General features: G+C 53.1%; 5 protein-coding genes across 5 annotated transcripts; 1 reads left to right on the top strand and 4 right to left on the bottom strand.

Moving 5' to 3' along the window:
* Window positions 1–7,031: 7,031 nt before the first annotated feature.
* On the bottom strand, window positions 7,032–9,638 carry EsH8_VIII_000841 (uncharacterized protein; the record flags this gene model as incomplete). Its single annotated transcript, XM_083269883.1, has 3 exons — window positions 7,032–7,985; window positions 8,043–8,422; window positions 8,474–9,638. The coding sequence occupies 3 exons, from the start codon at window positions 9,636–9,638 to the stop codon at window positions 7,032–7,034; spliced, it is 2,499 nt and encodes an 832-aa protein (XP_083129651.1).
* Window positions 9,639–12,642: 3,004 nt separating this feature from the next.
* EsH8_VIII_000840 (CRAL-TRIO domain-containing protein) lies at window positions 12,643–14,099 on the bottom strand (the record flags this gene model as incomplete). Its single annotated transcript, XM_083269882.1, has 2 exons — window positions 12,643–13,417; window positions 13,477–14,099. 2 exons carry the CDS (start codon window positions 14,097–14,099, stop codon window positions 12,643–12,645), a joined length of 1,398 nt encoding a protein of 465 aa, XP_083129650.1.
* A 2,167-nt stretch (window positions 14,100–16,266) lies between these two features.
* On the bottom strand, window positions 16,267–19,060 carry EsH8_VIII_000839 (RNA-binding protein; the record flags this gene model as incomplete). Its single annotated transcript, XM_083269881.1, has 5 exons — window positions 16,267–16,512; window positions 16,601–16,987; window positions 17,040–17,456; window positions 17,509–18,687; window positions 18,776–19,060. The coding sequence occupies 5 exons, from the start codon at window positions 19,058–19,060 to the stop codon at window positions 16,267–16,269; spliced, it is 2,514 nt and encodes an 837-aa protein (XP_083129649.1).
* Window positions 19,061–21,093: 2,033 nt separating this feature from the next.
* Window positions 21,094–21,879, bottom strand: EsH8_VIII_000838 (actin-related protein 2/3 complex subunit 4 family protein; the record flags this gene model as incomplete). Its single annotated transcript, XM_083269880.1, has 5 exons — window positions 21,094–21,102; window positions 21,161–21,205; window positions 21,256–21,381; window positions 21,494–21,820; window positions 21,877–21,879. 5 exons carry the CDS (start codon window positions 21,877–21,879, stop codon window positions 21,094–21,096), a joined length of 510 nt encoding a protein of 169 aa, XP_083129648.1.
* A 714-nt stretch (window positions 21,880–22,593) lies between these two features.
* EsH8_VIII_000837 (ubiquitin-specific protease UBP6) lies at window positions 22,594–24,344 on the top strand (the record flags this gene model as incomplete). Its single annotated transcript, XM_083269879.1, has 2 exons — window positions 22,594–22,609; window positions 22,666–24,344. The coding sequence occupies 2 exons, from the start codon at window positions 22,594–22,596 to the stop codon at window positions 24,342–24,344; spliced, it is 1,695 nt and encodes a 564-aa protein (XP_083129647.1).
* Between the last annotated feature and the right edge of the window lie 387 nt (window positions 24,345–24,731).

Below are 24,731 nucleotides of genomic sequence, written 5' to 3'. Positions count from 1 at the left end.
GACCAGCAGTCTACGTGACCCAGGCTGGGACGAAAAATGCACAATATTCGCTGCGGACTGCCATGGGCCTTCGCAAATCCCATTCTGCAAAGAGGTGCACAATAATACTTCCTACATATGTCTCGGGCGCATGAAGCGCGGGATTGTCTGCCCGACACTTTAGTTTGACCATGGCATCATTCAATTTCATGCTCACTCTAACAATACGGCGTGCTCGATGGTCACCAAATCCGTTCAAGAGCTTTCTTTCATTGAGTCCCAGTGCTGGATGCCATTTCCCCGAAAGCGAAGATAACCACTGGACGTCAAACTTCTGGCACCAACTCTGAAGGGCACTAGATGCTGTGAGGCACCTGGGCACTTTCGGTACGATCTTAATCTGTCACTTGCTAGGAGGGTCATATGGGATCAAAGCATACACCCTCGGCTGAGGACTATTTCAGCCGCACTCAACCCTGCTTTGGTTGTCAGGTGTTTCTGTTTACAACCTTGCAAAAAAAATATATCGAGGCTGTACGGTGCCAACTCCCGTAGGTCACTCACTCATGGAGAGCCAGCCAGATCGAGATGATGGTAGCCTACTCACAAGGCTTCGTCGATGTGGCAATTCTGTTCAGGCTTCAGTTGCCAGAATGCCCCTGATGTTGCCTCAGGTGCTTATCAAGTGCTATTTGCGTGGTCATCAGGCGGCAGAGCCGCATGCTGGCCTGAGTATATAAACAGCACATTTTCCTATGTTTCTTTTCCCGCCCCTTTATTGTTAGAGATAATATCTACCATCATCGACACGCGCCGAGCCTTACAATACGCAACTTGGTTAACACTCTTGCCGACTTGGATAGCCCTCTTTCTTTCGTATTTCGAGAGCACTTTACCCGAAAGGATAATAATTATCTTGCGATTTCGATATTGTTACAGTAGGTTGACCACTCCATCTTGTGTAGGTCCCACTGGCTAACAAAAACCAGCCCCGCATCATGCCACCCTTCGACTTATATGGTTCGTGCGACGCCAACCTGGTTTCGACTACTCGGGTCTCTTGGCGTTGTTTAGCCCAAGAATAAATGCGTCACTACCGGACTCCTGGAATCTGTTTTGACTTACACTGAGTCCTTGACCGACAGTCACAGAAAACCGAAAGGGAATCACGTGATGTTGAATATCCTAACCGTAACTGCAATGGGTCTTGGCCAAGGGAGCAGGCTTGCTGTGTGCACGATTATGCAATCATGCATTAGACGAACATATGCATGCAGCCTTCCCCCCAACCTCAACTTTGCAACTCTAAGGTCCGGAGCCTGATCTCATTACCGATAAGTGTTGCTGCCTACGAAGATTCGCACTCCACTCCGGAGCCGGCCGAACCATTCCAAGCCGAGAGAACAGTCTCATGTCGATATTCCTACCATTACTCCATGTCTACACGTCTTAGGCGTGCATGCTTCGTGGGGGTTGAAGCCGCACCCAGGACATGGGTTGGAGGAATGCAAGGTCGGAGGAGGATTATGACTCTACCCTGAACAGCTTCCGGGACCACATCGAAGCCAAGCTGAGTCGTGAAGGGAGCCCGGCCCGGTACTTGAGGCTCTGCTCACTCTGGAATCTGCCCTCCCCTGCCTCTGGTTTCAGGTGGAGTAGCTGCCTGATTTGCTCGGTGTGGACGGCAAGAATCAGGGCGACGTCACCCCCTGCCGTGTCCATTTGGCAAATACATTTCCACAACGACGATCGAAGCCAAACCTGGTCAACTTTCCCGTACAGTCCCGGCGCAAGCCGCAGAGCCGCAGAGCCGCATCGACACATGGCCACCCCCCGGCAACTGTAGGGCCTCAATGGCCTCTCGCCCTTGCTTTTCCTTCATCCTCATACCGCCCGCTCGTTCGGTTTTCCTTCTGCGTACTTTGGCGCAAGGTGGGAGTCATCATCCCCTCCTCCCTTGCGGATAACTTAGATTATCTCCAAGCTAATTTGTTCCACCGAACTGCGGTGCTCACATCTGCCTAGAGACACCGTAACATCGCGCACGGCAACCTTGATCTCGAGGCGCATCTGCGCAGGACCTCCGTGAAGCAGATGTTGCATGCCAATGGACGCGCAAAGGCGTCTCACTCGGAGGCGCAGTCTTGGAGGTTTAGGGCGCGGGGTGTTTTGTTTCGTTGTTGCTGTCGCAACCTGGTTAAGGCAAGAAGGATGCCTTTCGGGACAGCCACAAGTACACCGATTCGACTTACCAGAGACTCCACCGTAGGATACATTCACGTCTTTGGAGAGGTCGTGTGAGGCTTCTCGTGCACGTCAGTCCACAGACTGTCGCGGAGGGCTTTTGGATCTCGTTGGCCAAACAATTCCACCGCCCGAGTCGGGCTTTTGGCATTGGCCTCGATTGGAATGGACTTGTAACGATGCGTGAGGGGAATTTAACTTGGCTACCTGACTGTTCGGATATATAAGTTTCATTGCACAGAGCATGGTTGCGGCCTGGGTTTTCGTACATCATCCTCTCAGTCTTCTTCAGAGATATACCCCAGTGGTACCAAACTCACATCTTATATCTCTCGGCTCCTTGAAAACCTCAGTTCATCTCCAACTATCACAATGAGTTCCAAGCCTTCCAAGTCTAGTGTTTACGTTTGGACTTGCGTATGTATCTTCAGCTTGAGAGCAGCTTCTAGACAATGACTGACAACGAGTAGTGCCAATGCGGAGACTCGGGCATGACTACGAAGATTATCAGCTGCCCCAATTGTCAGTATCAGCGTTGTGATTACTGCGTAGTGCAGAAGGTCAGGAGGGTCAGAGGTGGATAATCGGTTCATGCGACACACCACCTTGTTTCTACGACTGCCCAGCTCCACGGCCCACGATCCCTAAAGAACACAGCTCAGTCTTTGACATCAACATGGGGTGGGAAGTCCCAGGTGCTGGTTAAGGGACCGAGAGCAGGGGAAGGGGAAGAGGGGGGCACGTGGGGGGGGGGCTGAGGGTTTTGATACCGGTCTCCGGACTGTTTACTTTCATTTGGCTGGTTTATTTCCTTTGTCTTTTGAAATTCTACGCAAGTCACGGTACGGGCGAGCGCGTTCTGCTAGAGGGGCAAGGATGTCATGAATCCTGTGCCTCTTTCTGGTAAAGCGAGTCTGGACGAGGACTGGCTGTTGTGTGGGACGGGGGAGGGGATTCCCATCGCCATTATTTCTTGTAAACTATATGGTTTAGAGATGCACATCATGTGCCAGAGTCTCACGACATCTCTCCTACGTAGTCATTTCATTCGTTTCTCTACATTATCGTGCCTCTCCTCCCCCCTCTGAGAATTACTGTAACTGTGATTGTCAATTTGCTATCACATGCGAATAGTTCTCGGTTTCTTTCGCAGCAGACTCTGAGCGCCTAGGCTCTGGGTATCTGTCCCTCCCCCTCCTCCCCCCACACACGGGCTCCCTCGCAAATTATCCAATACACAGTCGGTTCAAATAATCACCCCACTGCCATTTGTTCCTTGCCAGGAAGGCGTCAGGGACAGTTTCATTCATGTCGTCACTTCAAGCACCGGCAAGGTTGCTTTTGCTTTGCACTTTGGGTCACCTGAACGCCAAGGTATGTGGCCCAGAAAGGCCCCTGAAAGCCTGCTCAACGGCCATTGGAGGGGGGGGGGGAGGGGGGGGGGGGGTGGTGCCTTTGAGGCCAGCGGCAGGGGCTTTTTGCGAGGAAGGGGGGGAGAGGGAGGTTTAACTCTTGCTGCGCAAGTAGGGCGGCGGCATAGGCACCCGATGTCTCGGTAGCTGACCCGCCTTGGACGGGGTTGCCGGCTGTGACGGTCCGCCTCCTAGACTCATGCATAACCATGCCCTGGTGTGGAAAGTGTTCTTCTTTGCCGGAAGCCCGGCGAGAGGCAACAGCCGCGGAGGCGGCAGCGGCGTCACCGGGGACTACGCCACACCCGCTCGCCTTATTGCAACTGTAAAAGTACCACGCCGAAGCGCAGTGTAATGGAAGAGAGAGAGAAAACAAATTACCATGTAATTTCATCCAGAGCTTTCCCCTTCTGACGCACAGTACAGCAAGGCAACCACCGTAATCTTAAAGATTTTGGGAAATGACAGGCGTTTTTTTTGCTTGATGGGCCATGGGCCCCGTTTTTGGGAGGATGATTGGCGACAGCTCCCGGCACACGGTCTTTTCAACCTCGAAGGGGGGCAATGCTTAACCACAGCCACCAGCCCCATTCAACATTAACAAAAGAAAATACCAAAACCACCAGGGACACACAAGCACTAGCTTGAGCTTCACCGAAGTTGCGAACCACGGAGCGCGCAATTGCGCTTCATCCAGAGCTTCTGGCTTGCATTGCCGTTACACTTGCGCAGATGTCGCTGCTGCTCATAAACCCGAGTTGCTGCTCTGTCCCTTCGTGGTATAAGAGCAACCAAACTTGACCCTCAGCTTCATCACAGAAACAAAGCAAAGCAGCATCGACTGACCAGCCAAACAAGGTCTTCTAACCATCAAAAGACTCGAGACTCAAATAGAGTTCTGTTGAAAGCAGCATCGCCCACCCCAACCAACTATGCCTTCCCGCGGTTCGTCCAAGAAATACACCACCACCATCGTGTGGTACTGTGTTAGTCCAAGCCCAGCCGGCGCAACTCCCGTGTCTTCCAACTGACTTTGGCTTCTCGTTTCTTTAGCACAACTGCTCCGGCGGCCCGCTCAACCCTTACACCGATGCACACTGCCCGTACTGCGGACACCAACGCTGTGGTTACTGCACGACAAGCCAGATCCAGGTTCCCGTTGGCCGCTAGGTGAGTCCAGCGCCATAACCCTAACCCACCTCGGGCTTGAGACTGACTGGCTGTGATGCAGAGGGCAGGCCATGTATACCCGCGACCATCACTCACTCTCGCAGAGCTTCCCACCCTCCGCACCGCACCCTCATAGAGCCTCTGGATAACCGAACGGAAAAGGGCTTGTCCGCGGGAATGAACACGAAAGGGACATGGGGGGAAAGACGTCAGTGGGCTGTCAGACCCAGCCATTACCAGCAGAACCATGTAGATACGGCCTGCAACGAAGCAACAAGAGGAGCCACTCTCACGGATTAGGAAAACAAGGAGTTTACTTAGGAAAAGATTAGACACGGTCCCCCTCCCCCAGGCCTCAAGGCCTACCACTTGAGTTTAGCGAATAGAAATCAGTTTTTTCCTTACAGCAGTGCCACACTTGTGACTGGGAGGCAACTCTAGCGCCAGTCGCCTCGCCTCATGAAGTTTGAGGTTGTCGTAGGTGGGAAAGCCTTTGAGATGACAATGAGATGCGTGCCCCACCAGTGCAGGTCCTGGCTCGGTGTCTTCTCACCTCGGCCCGGGGCACTAGCTCCAACGCGCAGTGGCGCGCAACGGAAAGTACGCAGATGAGAAGATTGAAAAGGGCGATAGAATAGATGCCTTACTTACACTTGTGCCCCTGCCACCAAAAGGCGGGTCGTCTTAGCGTCCCCATTCTGGCATCGCTTGTTGGCCGCTTCCTCCGCTTACAGGAGGTGAGGAAGCGAGAAGTGGAAGAGAGAGGGGAGAGAGCTAGAGAGGCTGTTGGACTGATGGACTTGAGCCTCAAGGGGGCTGAGTTTGTGTGGTGACATGTATCGTAACTAATCTATTGGCTGCTGGTGAGCCTCACACTTTTGAGGCGGGCAAATCAGATGACAGGAATTATGGACCGGCGAGGCGGTACTTTTGGGCGAGGAAAATGCAACAAGACAAAAAAGACGGGCTGCCGCCGTTGTTTGGAATTGCTAATGGCAGCCGAAAGTACCGTGCTGTTGCTCCGACCGAGGTGAAGTAGTGGGTGTCTGTGTGAGCGAGTGAGAGTGAGAAAGAGAGGGTAAGAGAGAGTGAGAGTGAAAAGAGACACAGATACTTTGGCCCCCAACTCGCCCGAATCTAACCCATCTCGCACCAGCCGCCAGTACATTTAGCGGTCATGACTGATCCCTGGCCGAGCGCGCCCCCGACGGAAGAAAAGGACCCCACCATTTAACGCGTCGTCCGTCGCGACTTGGGTCCCGCCCTCCCCACTGGCTCCAGCAAGAGGGAACAAGGAGCTCGAGATAAAAAACGCAAAAAGGTTAACCCGCGCTTAACCCACTGCCTCTAGTAATATTCCACTTGGCTGACATGAGCAAGGCATGTCCAAGGCAAGCAATGACGGCAAGCCACCGCCTTATGCTGACCAACTTTCACCTTCCAGGAGGCTGTGTGTTATGGAAATCCCGTGCACACATTGCCCAAAGACGTCTGATGTTGCGTGAATGATTGGCCTCTTTAGGCAGGCTTCCCGTACGTAGCAGGAGGCCGTACATTCTCGGTGAAACGATTGGTGTTGGTTTGAGCTCACAGCTCACCACTCACCACCGCCCACCGCCGCTGCGGGCCCAAGCATCCGTCCCCCCTCAGTCATCCAGCGCCTACCGCCTTACCCTCGAGCTCGGTGAGAACAAAGTTGTCGCAACCCCCTGCACTGGCAATTAAAGACGAACAGTCATCCGGTAATTTCATCATTAAACATGCGCTTTCTGTATTCGGAGCGACGACAAACCCTGCCACTATCGGAAATTTGATGATGCCGGTAAAAACAAATGCCTAGAGCTGCTGCTGACCACAGGAAGTATATGATGAGACCGCGTGCACTGGCAGCGAGTCTGGTTCCATACGTATGCAGCAAAAAAATTCGCGGAAAATGCCAACTTCCCACTCTCCTCCAAAGACCAACGTCATAATAGCCCGACGCCCGTCTCCCAGCTCCTCCCCTTTCATCAACACTTCGTCCGCCTCCCCTCGACAATTCCGTCCATCCCTCCATCCCAATAATATACAATGCCTCCGTTTCGCCTGTTGAGAGACCGAAAACACCATGCGAACGCCATACATATCCGGACCGCCCTCGTTTGTCGACGTCAAGATTCAATTAATAATGGTAGACCACTCTTAAGTGCCTCATACGGCGTGGTCCAACCCCCCTCCTTAGCTCATCTAATCTTGTCGGGCCGTAATGGTGGCCTCGGGGCTAACAAGTCGGATTGTGGACTCCCGCGAGAGCTCCTCCAGCGCATTGCGCGACGCCTTGCTCAAGCTCCTGTGAAGCTTAGACGCCTTGGTCTTCTTCGCCGGCGTTGTGTCGTCGTCTGCTCCCGCAGCCACAATGGTCATGCTCGGCGCGCGACTGGTCGTTTTCTTAGGTGACCCCTTCCCGTACGTCTTCAGCATCTTTCCGGAGCCCGACTTACGGACTGACGTAGCTTTGCGGGCCGGGTTAGGAGCCGTATACTTCTTAGGCGTTGATTTCTTCGGCGTTGGTTTCTTCGGCGTGGCCTTCTTGGACGCGGTCTTTGCGGGACTCGTCTTTGTAGCCTTCGCGGCCGTCTTCGTCTTCACCGGAACCGTCGTCTTGCTGTTGCTGCTCAGCAGCGCCATGGCCGACACACGCCTCTTAACCGTGGCAGCCCCCTTGACGGCGGCCTTGGTAAGCAGGCTAGTCGTGGATAGCGATCGTCTCACCCCCTTGACGGCCTTGATCTTGCGCTTCTTTGCCGAGCCACCGTCTTCCTCATCACCAACCAGTGTCCCGATTTTGCGTTTGCTAGCCTTGACGGCGCTCTTGACTACAGCCTTGAGAGTCGACTTGGGCGGCTTGGGCTGCTTGACTTCCTGAGGCTTCGGCCCTAGAATACCGCGGCAGTTCGGTGCGCCACAGAGGCAGCTCTGGACGTTCTCATCACTGAAAGGGCTAAAGTTGTAGTCGTACGTGAGCTCCTCACCCGTCATGATGGGCCTATCTCCTGCGAAGAGCGCCATCCTGGGCTGGCCGGAAACGATCCATTTTATCATCCGGCAGTTGGGAGCACATGAATGATTGACGAAGCGAGCGATACTCCCAGTCGTCGCGTCGATGATCATATTCTGGTCGAAGCTCATGAGGTAATAGCACTGGCGCAGAAAGTTAGCTTTGCTCACCTGGAAAGGAGACCTTGAGTCCTGGCATACCTTGTTGTCCTTGTACTTGGTTTCCATACGATGCGTGCATTCCTCATCCGTGATGATCTCACCAGTGTATTCCATGATTATCTGGTTGGACTCGAAGCATCTGTTGGCGCGAATGCCGTAGCCACGATCGGGTGTCTTGATGACTTCAACGCCAACGCGATACTTGCCGCCGCCTACCTTTCTCTCCTGAAGATCAGCAAAGGCGCGGTTTGTACAATGCTCTCTGCCAACGTTGCAGTTCTTGTCGTCGCATTCGTACAGCATGATTCGGTTTTGGCAGTCCTCGCTGCAGCCGTCTTCGGGCTTGCAGACACATTTGGACTGGTCGACAAAGTGCGGTGTCTTTTTCCAGTAGATGATCGAATCGCCAATGAAGCGGTCTGTAACAATGTCAGCAACGAATCATCAATAGGCGCATCAGAGGTTCTGACTCTTGGTCATCTTTCTCCACTCATCAGGCTTCGGTTGACCTGGCGGCAGGGGGTTGCAGACGTCGTAGGGCAGCTTGAAGTCACGGCCACTGAGCAGCAGGCGCAGTCCGCTGAACATGGGTAGCGGCAAAGCCTTGTTGGGGCGGCCATAGTCCTTCAGCTCGGGAGTTTGGGCAAGCTTCTTATGTTCGGCCGTCGTGAGACCTTTGGTCAGGTCGGCCGGGGTCGCTTGACCAGCATAAAGGCCACGGTCAAGATACTTCTTGGTGCGCTTTGTTTTCCTAGGTTGGGTCTCGACCGCCTTCTCGGGCTTCGTCTCTGTCTCCTCTTTCTTGGGTTCGGGTGGTTCAGACCTGGCCTTCTTTGCCGGCGGCTGCGGGATGTTGCCGTTTTCGTCCAGGAACACAAGTTTTCCGTTGGACCAGACCGTTCTGATGATGGGCTTTTCGTCGATGCCGGCAAATTCGTTCGTATCCTGGAGACGACGCAGCTCACGGGGTATTTTGGACATGTTCTTCTCAAAAGTTTTGCGGCTCCGCTTGCCGAGATTGGAAACCTTAGTCGCGAGGGACTCAACAGGAGTGCCAATGAGACGCGCCGTATGGCGGGTGATACGAGACGTCTCTGCCTTTTCCGTCTTGGTCTTCTTTGCGCGCGGTGTTTTGAGCTCGCCTACGGACCATTGGAGGTCCAACGCGTCAATTCCATCGCGGACGAGGTCGCCAGCGACGCGCGCCACGTCGTCGGTGTTCAGGCCGCCATTCACGAGCGTATCGCCAGAAATGGTCCTGCGCCGGCCCACGACGTCGTCGCCCTTGGCACGTCGCTTGCCGCGGTTTGCCGTGCCGCTCAGCTGTGACAGGTTATATGTTTGCTTCCCGGAGCATGATCGGCGAGGGCGCGGTGCCGATTGGGGTTCCGAGGGTGTTTCGGGGGCTACCGGGTCGGCCACGGCAGCGGAGATTTCGATCTGGGCCTCGATCTGGGCTTCGATATGGGTCTCGGTCTCGAGAATAATGGGAACATCGTCGAGTTTGGGGCCATCTGAGGCCTGGCTGGCAATGTCGGAAATGCTGGTGGGAGGTGTCGAGCTCGAAGACGCGATGTTGGAGGAGCAATCAGTAGCGGCAGCGGACAAGCCGCTTTCGCTGGGTAAAAGAGACATATCTGGGTGAAATACCCAGTCTCGACGCGACTTTGAACTTTTGTAATGCTTGTATGTTGTTTAATGGTCGGTAGAAGTGAATTGCGACGCGTTCCAAAATAGGGTGTGCGTGGGTGAGGTGGGAAGAAAGTTGGGGGGTCCAGAGAAGTCCAGACACGAAAAGGCAGAAGGACGAGGGATTAGACCGGGGTGTGTGCGGGAAGTGTCCCCAGGCACGCAGAATTGGCTCGTTCGCTACCTCTTAGCTTACTTGCCGGGCATTGAGTGGCAATAAAGTATGCTCCGAGTGTGTTTTGGTGTTGGAGGTACTGTGGCAGAGCACGGCCGAGTAGAGCAGAGGGAGTAAAAAGGGGAAGACAAGGGAAAGCGAAGAAAAATCGAAAAGCAAAAAAATAAAATAAAACCCCCGACGATGTCTGAGTTGGAGGCACAATTGTTGCAGGTTGCAGCAAGAGTCGTGGCCGAAATTTTGGTGTAGTTTAATGAGCGCAGATCATTGTGTGGTAAGAGTGCGCGTGCGAGGTGGGAAGGTTGAAGGTTGCGAGGCAATGCCAAGGCAAAGAAGGTGAGGTGAGATGGATGAGAGAGACACGAAAGTGAGAGGATTGGTGGATGGCTAGATGAGCAATTGGCTTGAGGGAGGTTCCCGTTCCGCCCACTGTCGTGTTGAGGACGGAGCGCGGAGAGTGGGGACGCGACTGGTTTGATTGATTTGATGGATGAATCGAGGTGATTGACTGAGGAGGTGGTTGATTGCGCCTGTCTTGTCGGCCGGGTTGCTTGCTTTGTCTGCGTTGATCTGCTCGACTTGACTGTTTGCCTCCACCGTTTGCCGGGACAGAAAGGGTAGGAGAAGAGTCAAGGCCTGGAAGATGGAGTGGGCGAGGCAGGACGGAACAGGCCAAGGGCAGAAAAAGACGTGCTCGAGGGTTGGAGGGCGCAAAAGAGGGAAGCAAGTAGAGGTGCGGAGTGCCACTGAATAAATTGAAAGCTGAGGTGAGGAACGGACCACGCTGACCTTTGTACCTTGTGAAAGAGCGCAGGGCGGCAAGGCTTGCCTGGCGCCGCGCTCACCTGGTTAGGTTGTCTGGCTTTGGCCGGTCTTGTCTGCTCCGGTCTTCCGTATTGTGGATGGGGATGGAGATTGGGAACTGGGATTGGGGTTGTGGACGTGGATGAACGTAGCCTGGCCTCTCTTCGGGTCTCGTTTTGGCCTTGGGAGGATCCAAAGGTAAACAGAACCCCGGTCCGTATTGCGTTGCGTGCGTATGTGTGAGTGTGAGAGAGAGTGTGTGCGTCTCCTCTCCTCTCCTCTCCTCTCCTCTCCTCCTAACCTATCCCGTCCTCTCTCGTCTTGTTCCTCCTCCACTTGTACATACCACATGAACATTAGATCCTTCAGAACTGCTGGCTACTCTCCAGTCAACTACACCATCAGGCAGGCCGAGACACTCAAGTTGAAGACGTTGCAATGCGGCAAGATACAGCAACTGTTATGATGGGCCACGCATCTATATACTCACAAACCTCCAGCGAGTCTTGTCTTTCATTTTCTGGAGTTGAGGTGTTATCTGGTTGCGTTGTTTGTAGCCTCTCGGTCCACCTCCTGCTTTCTGCTTCTATCGCCGGCGCCACCGCTGTGCTGAGCCTCGCCCCGATACAGGCATGATGGACAGCACCACCACATGTCTGCATCCTGCCTATCATTCGGGCCACTCATTACGACCGGCAATTCTTGTGAAATCGGCAGAGTTCGAATTCACGAGTAAACGACGCCAGCTACCGGCCATCTCATCACGTATCCAACAAAACCCGTCCGACCTTCAACTATCCAAATGGCTCACATGGCCGCCTTTCAAGCGGTGAGGGGTGAGGAATGCCGAATGTGCAATTCAAGTCGGCGCAAGACTAGACTTCCAGGCTTCTCGGCTTTCATCAAATGGTTGGGAACTGCCGCGTTGGAATGTCCAGGTTTGCTTGATACGTGGCCCATTGTGGAAAGACTTTTGACTCGTATCGCACACTCAGCCAGCACACCATTAGGGATTGATATTGAAGAATAGCTACAATAATTTGTCGCTTGTAGAAGATATAGACCAACCCGAAAGAATCGCCCACTTACACAATCCATCGAACCACGAGGTAGGTGGTTGGGCGTCATCTACAACGCCATCTGGCCGTTTTGTTCGTGAATGGCAGCCGTCTCACGATATGACATAAAGCTATGTTTGAACTTGTAACCAATCTTTTAGATGTGAGCAACCACTTGTCTGGTTCGCATACATGAAGAGATCAACATAGTCCTGGCCGGTGATGGTACGTATTTGAAGCAACCGGCGAATTGCTGAGCCTCGCTCGTTCTGCATTCAATAGTGCTATGGCAAATCGCGTGTGATGACACGAGGACCGTTCACATCGATGCTCAGAAGCGGGATTTCAGAAGTGCTGCCCCTGGACGGCGGGTCGGCGAGGTGGGTGCGCAACCTCAGATCCGTCCCATCCCCTGGCATTGTCACCTCATCGAATCCATCCCTCCAAGGAAGTCCAAGCACCAACGCACAAGGACCATAGCCTGCCCTTCCCAACATGCGCAGTATTGTGTTTCAACATGCGTTCTGCCAAGTCAGCTAACCATTACACATATTAAAAGATCAAGTCTGCGGTACACGTCAAACTGTTTGGATTGTTCTTACTACAACTTAACCTCTCTGTCCATCTATCTAATTATCTGTTCCAAGTCGAAAATGAGTTCGAATACAACGCCACAAACACACACAAGAAGGGTATTATGGCACGAACGAAAGGAGAAATACAGTCCCGAACCCAGACCACCCCAAAGCCTGAAGGGCGGCGACGGGTCCAGTCTGTCTACGCCGGCATTCATGTTGACCGACTCTCCAACATCTTCAATCTCTCCCATATCCCGCAAACTCAACCCACAACACAATTCCCAATCAAAACGGGAAGGCAAGGAAAAAAAGACACTAGAGAAAAAAAACACCGCTTAGGCAGCAGCAGGCTTGGCACCCTCCTTGGCCTCCTCCTTGCCTTCAGACTGGTCCTTGATACTAAGGTCGGCAACCTTTGGCAGCTCGGAATCATCAGTCTTGGAAGCCTCCGTCTTTACAGGCTCGGCCACGGGAGCGGCATCTTCCACCTTCTCCAGCTGGGGAACAGCGGGCTCGCTGGGTGCAACCGTAGGTGCGGGGGTCTCGGCAGCCTGGGTTTCAGCGGCAATAGGAGCGGGAACCTCTGTAGCGGCCTTCGTCTCAGCGACAGGGGTAGCAGCGGCAGCGACAGCAGGAGCATCAGCTGTAGGCTTGCTCTCCACAGGGGCCGTAGAATCCGCGAGCTTGACAGTCTGGCCGGCGGTCTTGATGCTCTCGCCGTTTCCGCCGTAGTCCTTGGGCAGAGAGTCCTTGAGACCGGGGAGCTCGCCAGCCAGCTCGGTACCGTAACCAAGAGGGTGAAACTTGGCGATGGTCTTGGGGGCCAGGAATACCTTCATGGCTTTGAAGACCCAGCCCATGAGAGCGGGAATGTTAACGAAGTACTTGTGAACGAGAAGCTCTGGGTAAGCCATGGCGAAGATCTTGATCGTTTGCGAAGAAGCAGCCTTGACGGCGGGATCCATGCGCAGGAAGCTGACGTTGAGATAGTCGTGGACCTGGACCATCTGATAAGGGTCCTCGCCTCCATCCGGGATGGGGGTCAGGACCTTGTCCAGGTTCAGCTTGCGGACACTGAGCTCCATGAGGGCAGCACGCCACTTGATGAACCTATGCAGTTTATCAGTCTGGGTTCAATGGGCATCTTGGATTCTCGAGCCAACACTCACTCATCGACGTCGCCAAAGGTGGCCTTGTTGTTCTTGACGGTTCCGTAGATGTTCCATGTGATGATCGTCTCCTTGCCCTGAGCGTCCTTGTGAGTGGTGACATAGCCAAGCTCATCAAACTTTTTCTTGTCAAAAGCGACCTCGTCAAGAAGCTTGCCAGGGTTGGTATCACGGCGCCACACCAGGGCTTGCTGAAGCTGGTCAGCAGCTTTGGAGACATCGTCGTCGTTGGCACGGAGGTACTTCTGCAGGACGACGGTGGTGGGAATGTGAGAGCTGTCAGACAGCTGCACACCCCACATCTCATTGTGGTTGGCTTCGGCCAGGATGGCAGGCAGTTTCTCATAAAGGGAGGTGAGAGGGGTCTGAGCCTTCTCAGCAGGTTTCTCTTCCGTCTTCTGGGCGGCCTCCTCCGTCTGTTGCTGTTGCTGTTGGGCCTCAGGAGCGGCGGCGGCAGGAGCTGCGGGAGCCGGAGTCGGATCAGCAGCAGCGGGCACAGCGGCGGCTGGCTGGGGTTCAGGAGCAGCTGCCGGTGCAGCAACATCGGCAGCGGCAGTAGCACCAGCGTCAGGAGCAGCAGGAGGAGCTGCCGTGACAGGCGTGTCGGTAGTCAGGGCAGACATGATGGCCAGAAAAATCCGTAAGTGAGATGAATCTGTGTGCTCTTGTGTGTGTGTGTGTGTGTGTGTGTGTGTGTGCGCGTGTTAAGGTGAGAAATAAGTGAAAAGCTCCTGGCTTCTTAATTTTTCCCTCGAACAAAATTCAGGCGGGGGAGGGTTGCTTTCTTTCTCTCCGGCCCCCTGTTCCTGCAAGTCGCGTCAAATTGCCCGAGATGTGTAGCGTGTGCGTGCGTATGGTGTGTGTTCTGTTGGGGGGTTTGGTTGGTATTTTTTTTTTCCCTTCTGAGGATGGGAGCGTGTTGGGTGATGAGGCAGGAGAGTTATGTTATTCGTACGACAGGAGGAAGGTAGGCCGGTACTAAAGTAATCTGATGGACACGGAAAGTAATAGGAACAAACAGACCACCAACAGTAACCAGGTGCCAGGGCAGCAACGGCGACGGAAAGAGCAAAGGAAACCATAGATCGAATCAATACAAGCTCCCGCCACTGTGACCCTGACTTCCTCACGCCAAGTGCTCCGTGCGTTGCTTCCCGGGGAACTCGAAGTACCAATCCAGTCAGTCCCCTTCCACACGCACTCACACTCTCCCTCACTCTCACACACATACATACGGATACTTGTCCCGCGCAATTCAACTCAAATCAGTCCAATCCAACTTTGAGATAAAAAGCTGGACTAGGCTGCTATGGCCTGTGCAGGACGGGAGAGTGGAGTGGGGATGGCCCCCCTTTTCCCAAGTGATTTGCGCCTTCTGTTTCGACGATGCTCGGATGGGGATGGGGTGCTAGTCCTGCCATGTAACTCCTTGTTCAACATGTTTCTTCTTCTCCGAGCTCGTCAACAGGCCCTTGTTATTCCATGGTTTCTTGGTCAAACTGAAGGGGGCCAATGACCGACTTGACAAGCTACCCCTACGTAGGAGTATACAGTCATGTAGCAAGTCACCGGGTTGGTTGTTGGCCAGTGTAATATCGCAATCTGCTGCGTTCAAAATACTCGGCAGAAGTAAGGTGAGTGGTACGTGATCGTCAGGGCGGGCCGACCGAACATCGGCGCGAGGCATCGGGGCCTGGCTCGCTCTGACTGTCCTGTCAGGTCAGGTCAGGTACGGATATCCGTACGCACCACCTCCATCAAACGGCCATCTCATCAAACTCACCCTGCGTCCCATTCTCCAACCTCCGCTCGTATGTGCCCCACCGTAATGAGCCATGCCGAATTCCATCGACCATTCTTTGTCTCAATGTTCAGGGGGTTTCCAACTTCTGTGGCGGGCCATCGTCGTCTTAGTGCAGTTGCCCCCCAACTTCCAAGCCGCTGAAAGAAAGCCCCGCCGTTGGCCCGTGCCTGCTCCCGCCAACAGCAGAAAAACCACCGTAGCGGGTCGGCAAAGCACCTGCTACCTTAGTACGGTGCCAAATGCCCACTGAGGGTCGCCCTAATGAGCCATCAACCTGCACTTGCAGAGGATGGACCAGCTGCCGGACGGTGTCGGGCGATGCCGCGCTGGTACCTGCAGAACACTACTTACTCAACCTTCAATCATCCCCACCTGCACCTGGTCGCACCAGCACATCTGACTGGGTCCGGTGTTGTTGCTGACTACTCCAGTCGCCAACTTCAACCTCACCACACCACCAAGTCACCCAGTCTACGCTACAAGCCACGCCGTCTACCACACCAAGACCACGCGAACCTGCGTGCGCCTCAGACCATCGTCACATCATTCCTTGACTTGCCTAGAACAAAGAAACGGGGGGGACAAAAACACGAAAAGTGCAGGAAACTACTCCAGAGTCCTCATTGATCAGGTATAGAGAACAACCATCTCGAACCCCTATCTCAGCAAGGCAACCTCAAAAGCCAATCCCCCGCCTGTGAAAGGAAACCAGAAACTCCATTATTCCCAGGTTCCGGGCTTAAACAAGCCAATCAGCTCATGATTATCGAGTCTCAGTCCACCCTGTGCCTGACTCGTCAAACTACCCAGAGTTGAAGAAACAACCGTATGAATGCAGATTCCTAAGAAAGACCGACGTCCAGTGAGAGTGTCAAAAACCCCAGAAGCTTTAAAAAAGAAAAGCAATAAAATGCATAGCAGTGTGCATCCCCTGATTGGTGAAGTCATCTCATCGCCCGTATCGCATCTCGTTTGCAAACTCCATTTCAGCCGACGGTAGTAGGCGTCAGCGCGCGACAGATGATTGACTCCATCGTCTGGTACTCCTGCATGGCAAGCTGGGAGAGAGTCTTTCTGTCAAACTCGGGTCCCGCAGGATGGTTCAGCTCGCGCCACAAGTAGCCAAAGTAGCCATCGGTCGTCTCGCTGATTGTGCGGGCTTGACACTTCTCTTGGAACGACTGCATCTCCAGGAACCGGCTGGTCTCCTCGCGAATGATGGCAACGTACCACTGCAATGGATGACTGGTTAGCTTTCATCTACCAGTTTTTCCCGCTTCTACCCTCGTTCAAGAGGGCCAGGAACGAATAGCGACTCACTTCGATCACGTCCAGGGGAACGCCCGTCTTGGGCACCAACACGTAGAGGTGGCGCCAACTCTCGGCAAACCGCGGCTGGCCAAAGGCTCGCTGCTCCATATCGCTCATGTCTACAAGGTAGGCAATGTCATCCTTCTGGGCGACCGAGAAGCCCTCGCAACGCATCGCTGCGGTAACGACTCGCTTGAGTAGACGAGTAGTGAGGTTGACCTCGTCGCGCTTGTCGCGGATGCTACAGACCAGGATGCGAAGGAGATCGCAGGTGGCCTTGTGCATAGCGTGTCGCTGTTGAACGGTGACGTTGGCCTTCATGTGCCAAGGGAACTTGGTGAGAGTGCTAATGAGGCACTCGAAAGGCCGCTGGGGGCATTCTTTGGAAAAAGGAGACTGTATTAGAATTAGCATCACGCCTATCCATTAACCTTTCACGAGAGCTTACTCGGTGAGGAACCTCTACGTGCTTCACAAGCATCGTCATCTCTTCATTGGAGACGAAGCCCTTGAAGTTGTCCCAAGGCTCCTCGTCGTTGTTGGGAAGAATCTGAGGATTGCCTCCGTTCCAGAAGACCCCCTTGGCCGAGGGGAACAGGTCCTTCATGAGAGCGGACTCGCTCGATAGCTCAATCTCAACAGGTCGCTGACCGATGCGAGTGACTCGGCCGCGACTGATGTTTTGATGATGCTTCTCGACAGCTTTGGAAGCATCCTCAAGAGTGTGGAACTCGACGTAAGCGTCCGTGGTCTTGCCGGTGACACGTTCCATGATGATATGGACGGGCTCCTCGGTGTCGTTGAGGATGCGGGAATTCCGTCCAAGGACGGCAATGATTTCGGCTCGGTTGGTGACGAAGGGAATCTAGCCACATGTTAATTCTGGATGTTTTTGTTGAGAACCAATATCTGCTTACATTTCCAATCTTTATGACACCTCGAACGAGAACATTAGACGGACGACTGGCAGGCTCCACAAAAGGAAAGTTGGCCTGGTGCATTGCAACATTGACGGCAGGAAGACCCGTGGGACCAGCTGTAATTCGATTCAACTCCATCGACCGCTGATCGCGGATGTAGTCAGGAACAGGAGCACTGTAAGGCGCAACAGTGTTCTGGGACTGGTAGCCAGCTTGGTAGGGAACAAGCGCCGCGCTGTTCCCGGCAAGAGGATGCAGAGATGTTACCTGCATTCTGGTGAAGGCGGCTCTATTGCCGACGTGCTGGGCGGGCACTCCATGTGTAGTCACGATCTCTCCGTTGCCAAAGTAGACCTGACCCTGATCGCCTTGGGGACCGTTGCCGATCGGCTGCTCATCCTTATTTCGAGAAAGGCCGTCAAAGGTTAACATCTCGCCAGGAGGAGGGGGGAACGGAATATGGCCAGTCACAAGCAAGTGAGTGGTATCGAAATGCGATCCAAAGACGGGCATCCGAACCGTGCCTCCCTGGGTGATGGGAGAGACAAACGGGTCTTGGCCATTTGGGGTAAGTGTGTTCGTACCATTCCTGTCATTGTTCAAATTGAACTTGGGGGGAGCTCCCAGGCGAGTAAGATCGCCCGAGGTGCGTGGAGCGAAGTTGCGCGGTTCAGTCATCAAGCCACCATGGCTGGCTGCCTTGGGTGTGTCGCTTCCAGAGCTATCGAAATCGCCGTGAGCGACCACTTCATTTCCTTTTTCGTACAAAAGGCCATCATTGCCTTGATGAACGGGAGTGTGGTGAGCCAGATTACCCATCGAAGCACTGCCAGTGAGCTGTTGGGCGTAGTTTGCCATATTCACTGGAAGGGGCTGGTTCTGCTGAGTGGTGGCAGGAACGAACTGGGAGCCATTCACTGCAGGATGAACCACCAGATGGGTGTTTCCGGCTGGGGCACCGGAGGCGGTCACAATAGAGCCGCTGTTGCTCAGAGCCTGGCTAGGAATGGTCTCGAAGCCTTGCAAAGGCAGATGAGTATCGTTGGCAGTGGCAGAATTACCTTGAACATGAAAATTTTGGCCGTTCTGGAGCATCGAAATATATCCCGGATGACCATTGCCAATGCCGTTCATCTTGGGGGTGTAGTCGAGCTCAGCCACTTCAGGCTGCTCAATCTGAAAATGATAAACAAGTGTCAGCTCAGGTCAGAAGCTAGAAACGTTCCCTGAAACCGAGTAACTGGCAATCAAACAGTGTACATACCTTGTTGTTCCGTTGGGCTGTGGTTGATTTGGGGACCCAAGGTGAAGAGGAAGGGTTCAAGTTGGAAGCCTTCATCTGGTGTGGGTCGGGGCTGGCAACAGGGGAGTCACCATCGAGGCGAACACCACCCGGCTCATTGTCGTACTCGCCTTCTTCCTCCTCAATAACGACCTCAGGCAAGTCACTGGGCATGATTCCACCCTGACGAACTAAATCGCGCAACTGTTGTCTCATCTTGTGATGGTCAACTTTGCCAGTCATGCCAGCAAGCTTGGAGTGACCCATTGTAAACAGTAGCCAGAGGTGTGGTTCTTATGGAAGAACAAGAAGGACGAGATCGATGTGATAATAAAGTGAGAGCAGGAGCTGACGTGAACGTCAGGGAAGAGACAACACACGTGCTATGCGGGAGAGGTTAGTGACAGGACCGGGATGATGGGGTAGATGTAGGAAGGAAGTTGGGAAAAGACAAGACAATCAACAACAGGCGAGTGCAATGGAAAAGAGAGGAAAGAAAAAAATATATGGTGGAAGTTAAGTTCAAAGGGCAAGTACAGGTGAAGTGAAGAAGCGAGAGCAGGCGAAGCAGAAACTTCGCACACAAGGCGGGGAAGAAAAAAGCAGGAGAAAAGGCGAAGAAACCGGTGCGTGAGACTTGAATGAAATAGGCAACCGCAGTACAAGTGTTTTCAGTGGAGATTTGGACCAACATTGAGACACAATTTAGGGAATAGAAGAAGAAAATGTTCCTGTCTGTTGAGGCGAGTGCTCTCTGTTTTGTGAGATTTCTCACCAAGGCGGGCACAAGAAGTGTGTGTATGCTAACTTGGCAAGAAGACTCACCCAACAACCACACGCGTTCCCACAGAATCCACCGAGAGGCAGGAACCCGGTTGATGCACGTGCAGGTGAGAACACCTATGCTTGTGAAGGTGTATATGAGTGAATGTTATGATGTTCTACCGCCTTTGCAAGGGGGGAAAGGCGAAAAGGGAAAAGAGGAAAGATCGGGAGAAAAAACCAAAACACTATCTGCTCAAGAAGGTGATATTGGACCGCTAGCGGAAAAGTACGTAGCAACAAGAAGCAGACGAAAAGAGGATTGCAGTTAAGAGGAAAGACAGGAGAAATTTTTCTTTGAAAAGAAAAATAAATTGATTGTAGATCTTACCAATCTCGTGATACACTCAGCAGTGGCAGTGAGGTAAACGTGGAGCCTGCGAGGTTCCCGTTGAGCAGTTGTTGCGAACAATGTGTAATAATATAGTCCAGTTATGAACGTGCGATCTTGAGTACAGGGTCTTATTAAAAGACCTTGGAGTGCTGCAGTGATGGATGAGAAGAAGTTAGAAAGGGTGAAAAGAGGAGGGTGATGCAGATGCAAGGTGAAGTGGGAAGAAGGGAAGTCGGTTGTGAGATGGGGGAGGTAGAGGAAGAGGAAGAGATGGGCCAAGGCAGGTTTGGAGGGCAGGTAAACAGTGGACTCTGCGATTATCAGCCTAATAATAAACCAACAACAGGAGGAGCGAGGGTGAATATTCATGTATTGTTGTATGCCTGCAAGTGAATATAGTGGCAGGCTACGGATGATGGGGAGAGAGTGGTCGGCAAGAACAGGGTGACTTATCCAGCAAGTCAAAGAGTTCAACCACACATAATAACCATGACTCCTAATCCAAATAAAGTAACTAACCAAATAAAGGCAGTCAGCTGCATCCTCGGTTCTAGTATAGTATATTGCTTTCCAGCTCAGAACCCAACGCTCGAACACACCTATTGGTATCATGATATGTTCCAGTTGACTGTAACCCAAAGCTTGCATGATATACCGATGTTGCAGGCCATATTCAAGTTGAGATTTGGGACAAGACGCCGTTATTATAAGGAAAAGATTACAGATCCACTCCCGCACAAATGTAAGTTGCTTCCACTCAGCGAACCGTTCACCAGATCCCTGATGATTCTGTACCCCCAACACAGCATGTATATTAGAAACAAAAGGGGGCATATTGAGAGCCATGTATATTGCACTGGGCAGGTGTTTCAATCGAGAGTCATGATCATATCTGGATTTTGTATCAAGTATAAGGCCCCTTGTTGTCGTTCCCACTCGGCCCCGGATTTATGGACCGATATCAAGGTCGGAGCCATTGTGGATCCCGGCATTCCGGCTGCGCTCGAGCCAACATCTAACTCCAACTCGTGATCCTTGCCCAGAACCTCAACGAGGCTGAGGCTTTGAGTCAATCAATAGGAAATCGGCCTCTTAGTGCCTTAATATGACCTCTTGGCTTATACAACGCTTGCTGATGGGTATTTTAATCGAACTGAGAACGCGGTTAATAACGTTAAGACAAAGATACTGTGCTGTGGCAGAGTACTTACGGGCGTCAAGAAAGATTCAGCGACGAATCGAGCTCTCGCGTTCAACTGCAGGATGTCAGCGGAATTGTTGCACCCTTGAACTCATGGGCACGTACGAAGAGCTTCATCTCCGAAATTTCCTTATCAACCTCCTCCATGAACTGGATAATAAAGTCCACCAGCTTGTGTTTAAGCATCTCCTCGGTGTGGAAGTTGGTAATCAGGAAAGAAATATCATAGCCCTAAAGAGCCAGGTCAGCGCGGTCGTTCTAAGTCTGGCAGCTGCATGCCACGTGGCATTGAGCTCTCAGCGTGTTCGTGTTCAGCCAAGTAACACTTGAATATCCCGCATACCTTGATTGGCTTTCTCCTCAGAATAAAGAAGGACTCGGCCCTCTGCGTTAGGAAACGGGTGAACTTGTGGACGAGGATATGCTCGATCTCATCGGCCTGCTTGATCTTGATGGATATCCGCACGGAGTTGATGCTCGGCTCGATCAGGACTCTCTCGTTCTCGTTTCGGGCAATGGTCAAAGGAGTCAGGAGGACTTCGGGAGACGTTTGTGCTTCGATCTCGGGGACATTGTGTCGTTCGGCGGTCTGGGAAGCGAAGTTGGAGAGTGTCAGGGCGGCCGTCAGACTGCTCCGTACGGCCTGGAGGTAGGGTCGCAGAGATTGAGACTATCGTAGTAGAGTGAGTGCATTGACCTATCATCTAATGGCAAGGGATCATTTACCATGATGGCGAGACCTGGCCGCGTCCAACCTGTGTGATGCTGGAAGGTTAGAGTTGGATGTTGACCGCGGGGTTCGTGAAGTTGGCTCAGTCGGAAGCCTGACGTTTCGTGGTGGGGCTGGCAGCACCGCCGCAGAGCTCCACCCATGCTACTTGTCACCGTTCCTTGCTGAATCAGCCGGCAGCTCCTTCACGTGATTTCAAGCAAGCAAGCAAGCAAGCAAGCTCCTTAGTGGCGATCCCCCGCTTGTGATGTTTAGGTACAGACACCCGATAACCTGCATATTTGGAATCGCTATACCTTTGAGCTGTCTATCTATGATGGCGGATATGCTAATCAGAATCAGAATCCATATTATTCGAATTCGGTTTCCAGGCCCCCAAAAGGACTGGTTACGGCCAAGAATCTTCCCTACTTCCGAAGACGTTGGAAAACTGTCGAATGCGGTGGTAGATATAGCAAGGGTATATCGTAATAAACGAGTCGGCAGCTGAAACGGACCCTGCAGGTACACCGCTTCCCCGCCACCATTCCGTGTGGTGTCTTGTACTACTTAGTGTACTGCCCACCCAAGGTACCCGTACTGACGCAAACCGCCTGGTGCCTTCAACAAACTTCTCCTCGACCTACACCCTTCGCAGTTGGGATTTCTTCAAGACACCCTGCACACATCGTCCCTTCTCCTGTAGCAAGTTCGATCAGCATCACGCCGAAACGATGGCATCAATACCAGGTGAGCAGCATCGATAAGCCATCAGCCTATCTACCGTTTTCTAACTTTAGTTGCAGTCACCGTTAGCCATCAAGGCACCAAGTACCAGGTCGAGATCGACACTTCCTCCAACGGCGAAACTTTTAAATATCAGCTGTACAGCCTGACGGGCGTCGAGCCCGAGCGCCAGAAGATTCTAGTGAAGGGCAAACAGGTGAAGGACGATGACGACATGTCCAAGTTCGGCCTCAAGGCCGGTGCTACACTTATGATGATGGGAAAGCCGTCTGGAGAGAATGCGGACCTTGCACGACCTAAGGAAGCGGTCAAGTTCGTAGAGGACATGACCGAAGCCGAAGCAGCCCAGCAGGAGGGGGCCACCCCCGCTGGCCTCACCAACCTTGGCAACACCTGCTACCTCAACTCGACCCTGCAGACCCTGCGATCGATTCCCGAACTCCAGACGGCCCTGACCACATACAAGTCGAGCAGCGTTGGCGGCGGCAGCAGTTTTGGCCTGGGAGCATCCGATATTGCTACGCAGCTCACAGATTTGTACAAGAACATGTCGGAGACACAGGGCAGCATCCCTCCACTCACCTTCCTGAGTACGTTGCGCATGGTCTATCCGCAGTTTGCCGAAAAATCCAAGACCGGAGCTGGATACGCCCAGCAGGATGCCGAAGAAGCCTGGTCTCAAATTATCTCTCAATTGAAGCAAAAGCTTTCCGAAACGGAAGGCTCCTCATTCATTGACAGCTACATGGCTGGTGAGCTTCAATCCACGCTTGAGGTTGATGAGCAAGCTGCTAGAGAAGGCGGCGAGGAGCCTGTCAAGTCAAGCGAGACCTTCTTCAAGCTCAACTGCCATATTGATTCCTCCGTCAACCATTTGCGCGACGGCATTTTGGCTGCGTTGACAGAGAAATTGGAGAAGAAGTCCTCGGTGCTGGACAGAGATGCGACCTACACCAAGAAATCCCAGATCTCACGGCTGCCCAAGTATCTTACAGTTCATTTCGTTCGTTTCTTCTGGAAGCGAGAGGTCCAAAAGAAGGCCAAGATCATGCGCAAAGTCACTTTCCCCCACGAGCTTGACGTCGTTGAGTTCTGCACCGATGAGCTGAAGAAAGCTCTTGTCCCTGTGCGCGACAAGGTCCGCGAGATTCGAAAGGATGAGGAGGATATCGAGCGGGCCCGGAAGAGGCGCAAGATCAACCCCAACGACCGCGGTGACATTGCTGGAGCCTCCGGTGGCCCCCAGGAGAAGACGGCTTTAGAGAAAGCAAACGACAAGAAGGCCGAGAAGGCCGGAAAGCCCGTCGCTACTTCTGCTGATGGCGATACGGAGATGACCGAGACGTTCAAGACAGACGCCGAGGTTGAGGCTGAGAAGGACGCGGCGCTTGTGGCCGCTAAGAAGGAGCTTTACGCCCTCGTTAACCAGGATCTGGTTAAGGACGAAGGCGCCAACCAGTCCGGCATTTACGAGCTGCGCGGTGTCGTTACTCATCAAGGAGCGAGCGCTGACAGCGGTCACTACACTGCGTATGTGAAGAAAATTGCCCCTGTCGACCCTAAGACCGGCCAAAAGGGCGAAGAAGATGGCAACTGGTGGTGGTTCAACGACGACAAGGTGTCTGAGGTTACACCGGACAAGATCGATGCGCTGGCAGGCGGTGGCGAGTCGCACTCTGCTCTCATCCTACTTTACCGTGCCATCCCGCTGCCTACAATCGAGGGGAAGACTGAATAGGGAGTCTCAGCTACTGGAGCTGTCGAGTGCATCGACCTTGGCGTTTGTGAGTGGGAACAAGGTTATGGGAGGCATCAAAAGGAGCCAATGACAAAGAGATAAATCACTTCTAGGCATAGATAGACGGACTGATGAATGTAATGGCGGTAGTTCATTACGCACATGGTGATTGCTACAATTATGGTTACATTGGTGTATAATTTTGGGGCCGGTCGATAGGTTTCATTCGACCGTCTTATGCAAAATTCGTATTGCACGCATACCCAGTCAGGCTCATCTCGGATTAGCCATTTCCCCACCTCAGCGCCGTGTGTTCATATACGCTCGCTCGTCTGCCAGCCGCAGGGCTGGCCAGCATCGTGCGTAGGCAGCTCGCTTTTCGAGGTG

This window comes from Colletotrichum jinshuiense, chromosome 8 (genome assembly GCF_051148585.1).
Source record: "Colletotrichum jinshuiense chromosome 8, complete sequence".
Lineage (NCBI taxonomy): Eukaryota > Fungi > Ascomycota > Sordariomycetes > Glomerellales > Glomerellaceae > Colletotrichum > Colletotrichum jinshuiense.
The sequence above is the reverse complement of the archived record's forward strand: the minus strand, read 5'-3'. Positions and strand labels throughout refer to the sequence as shown.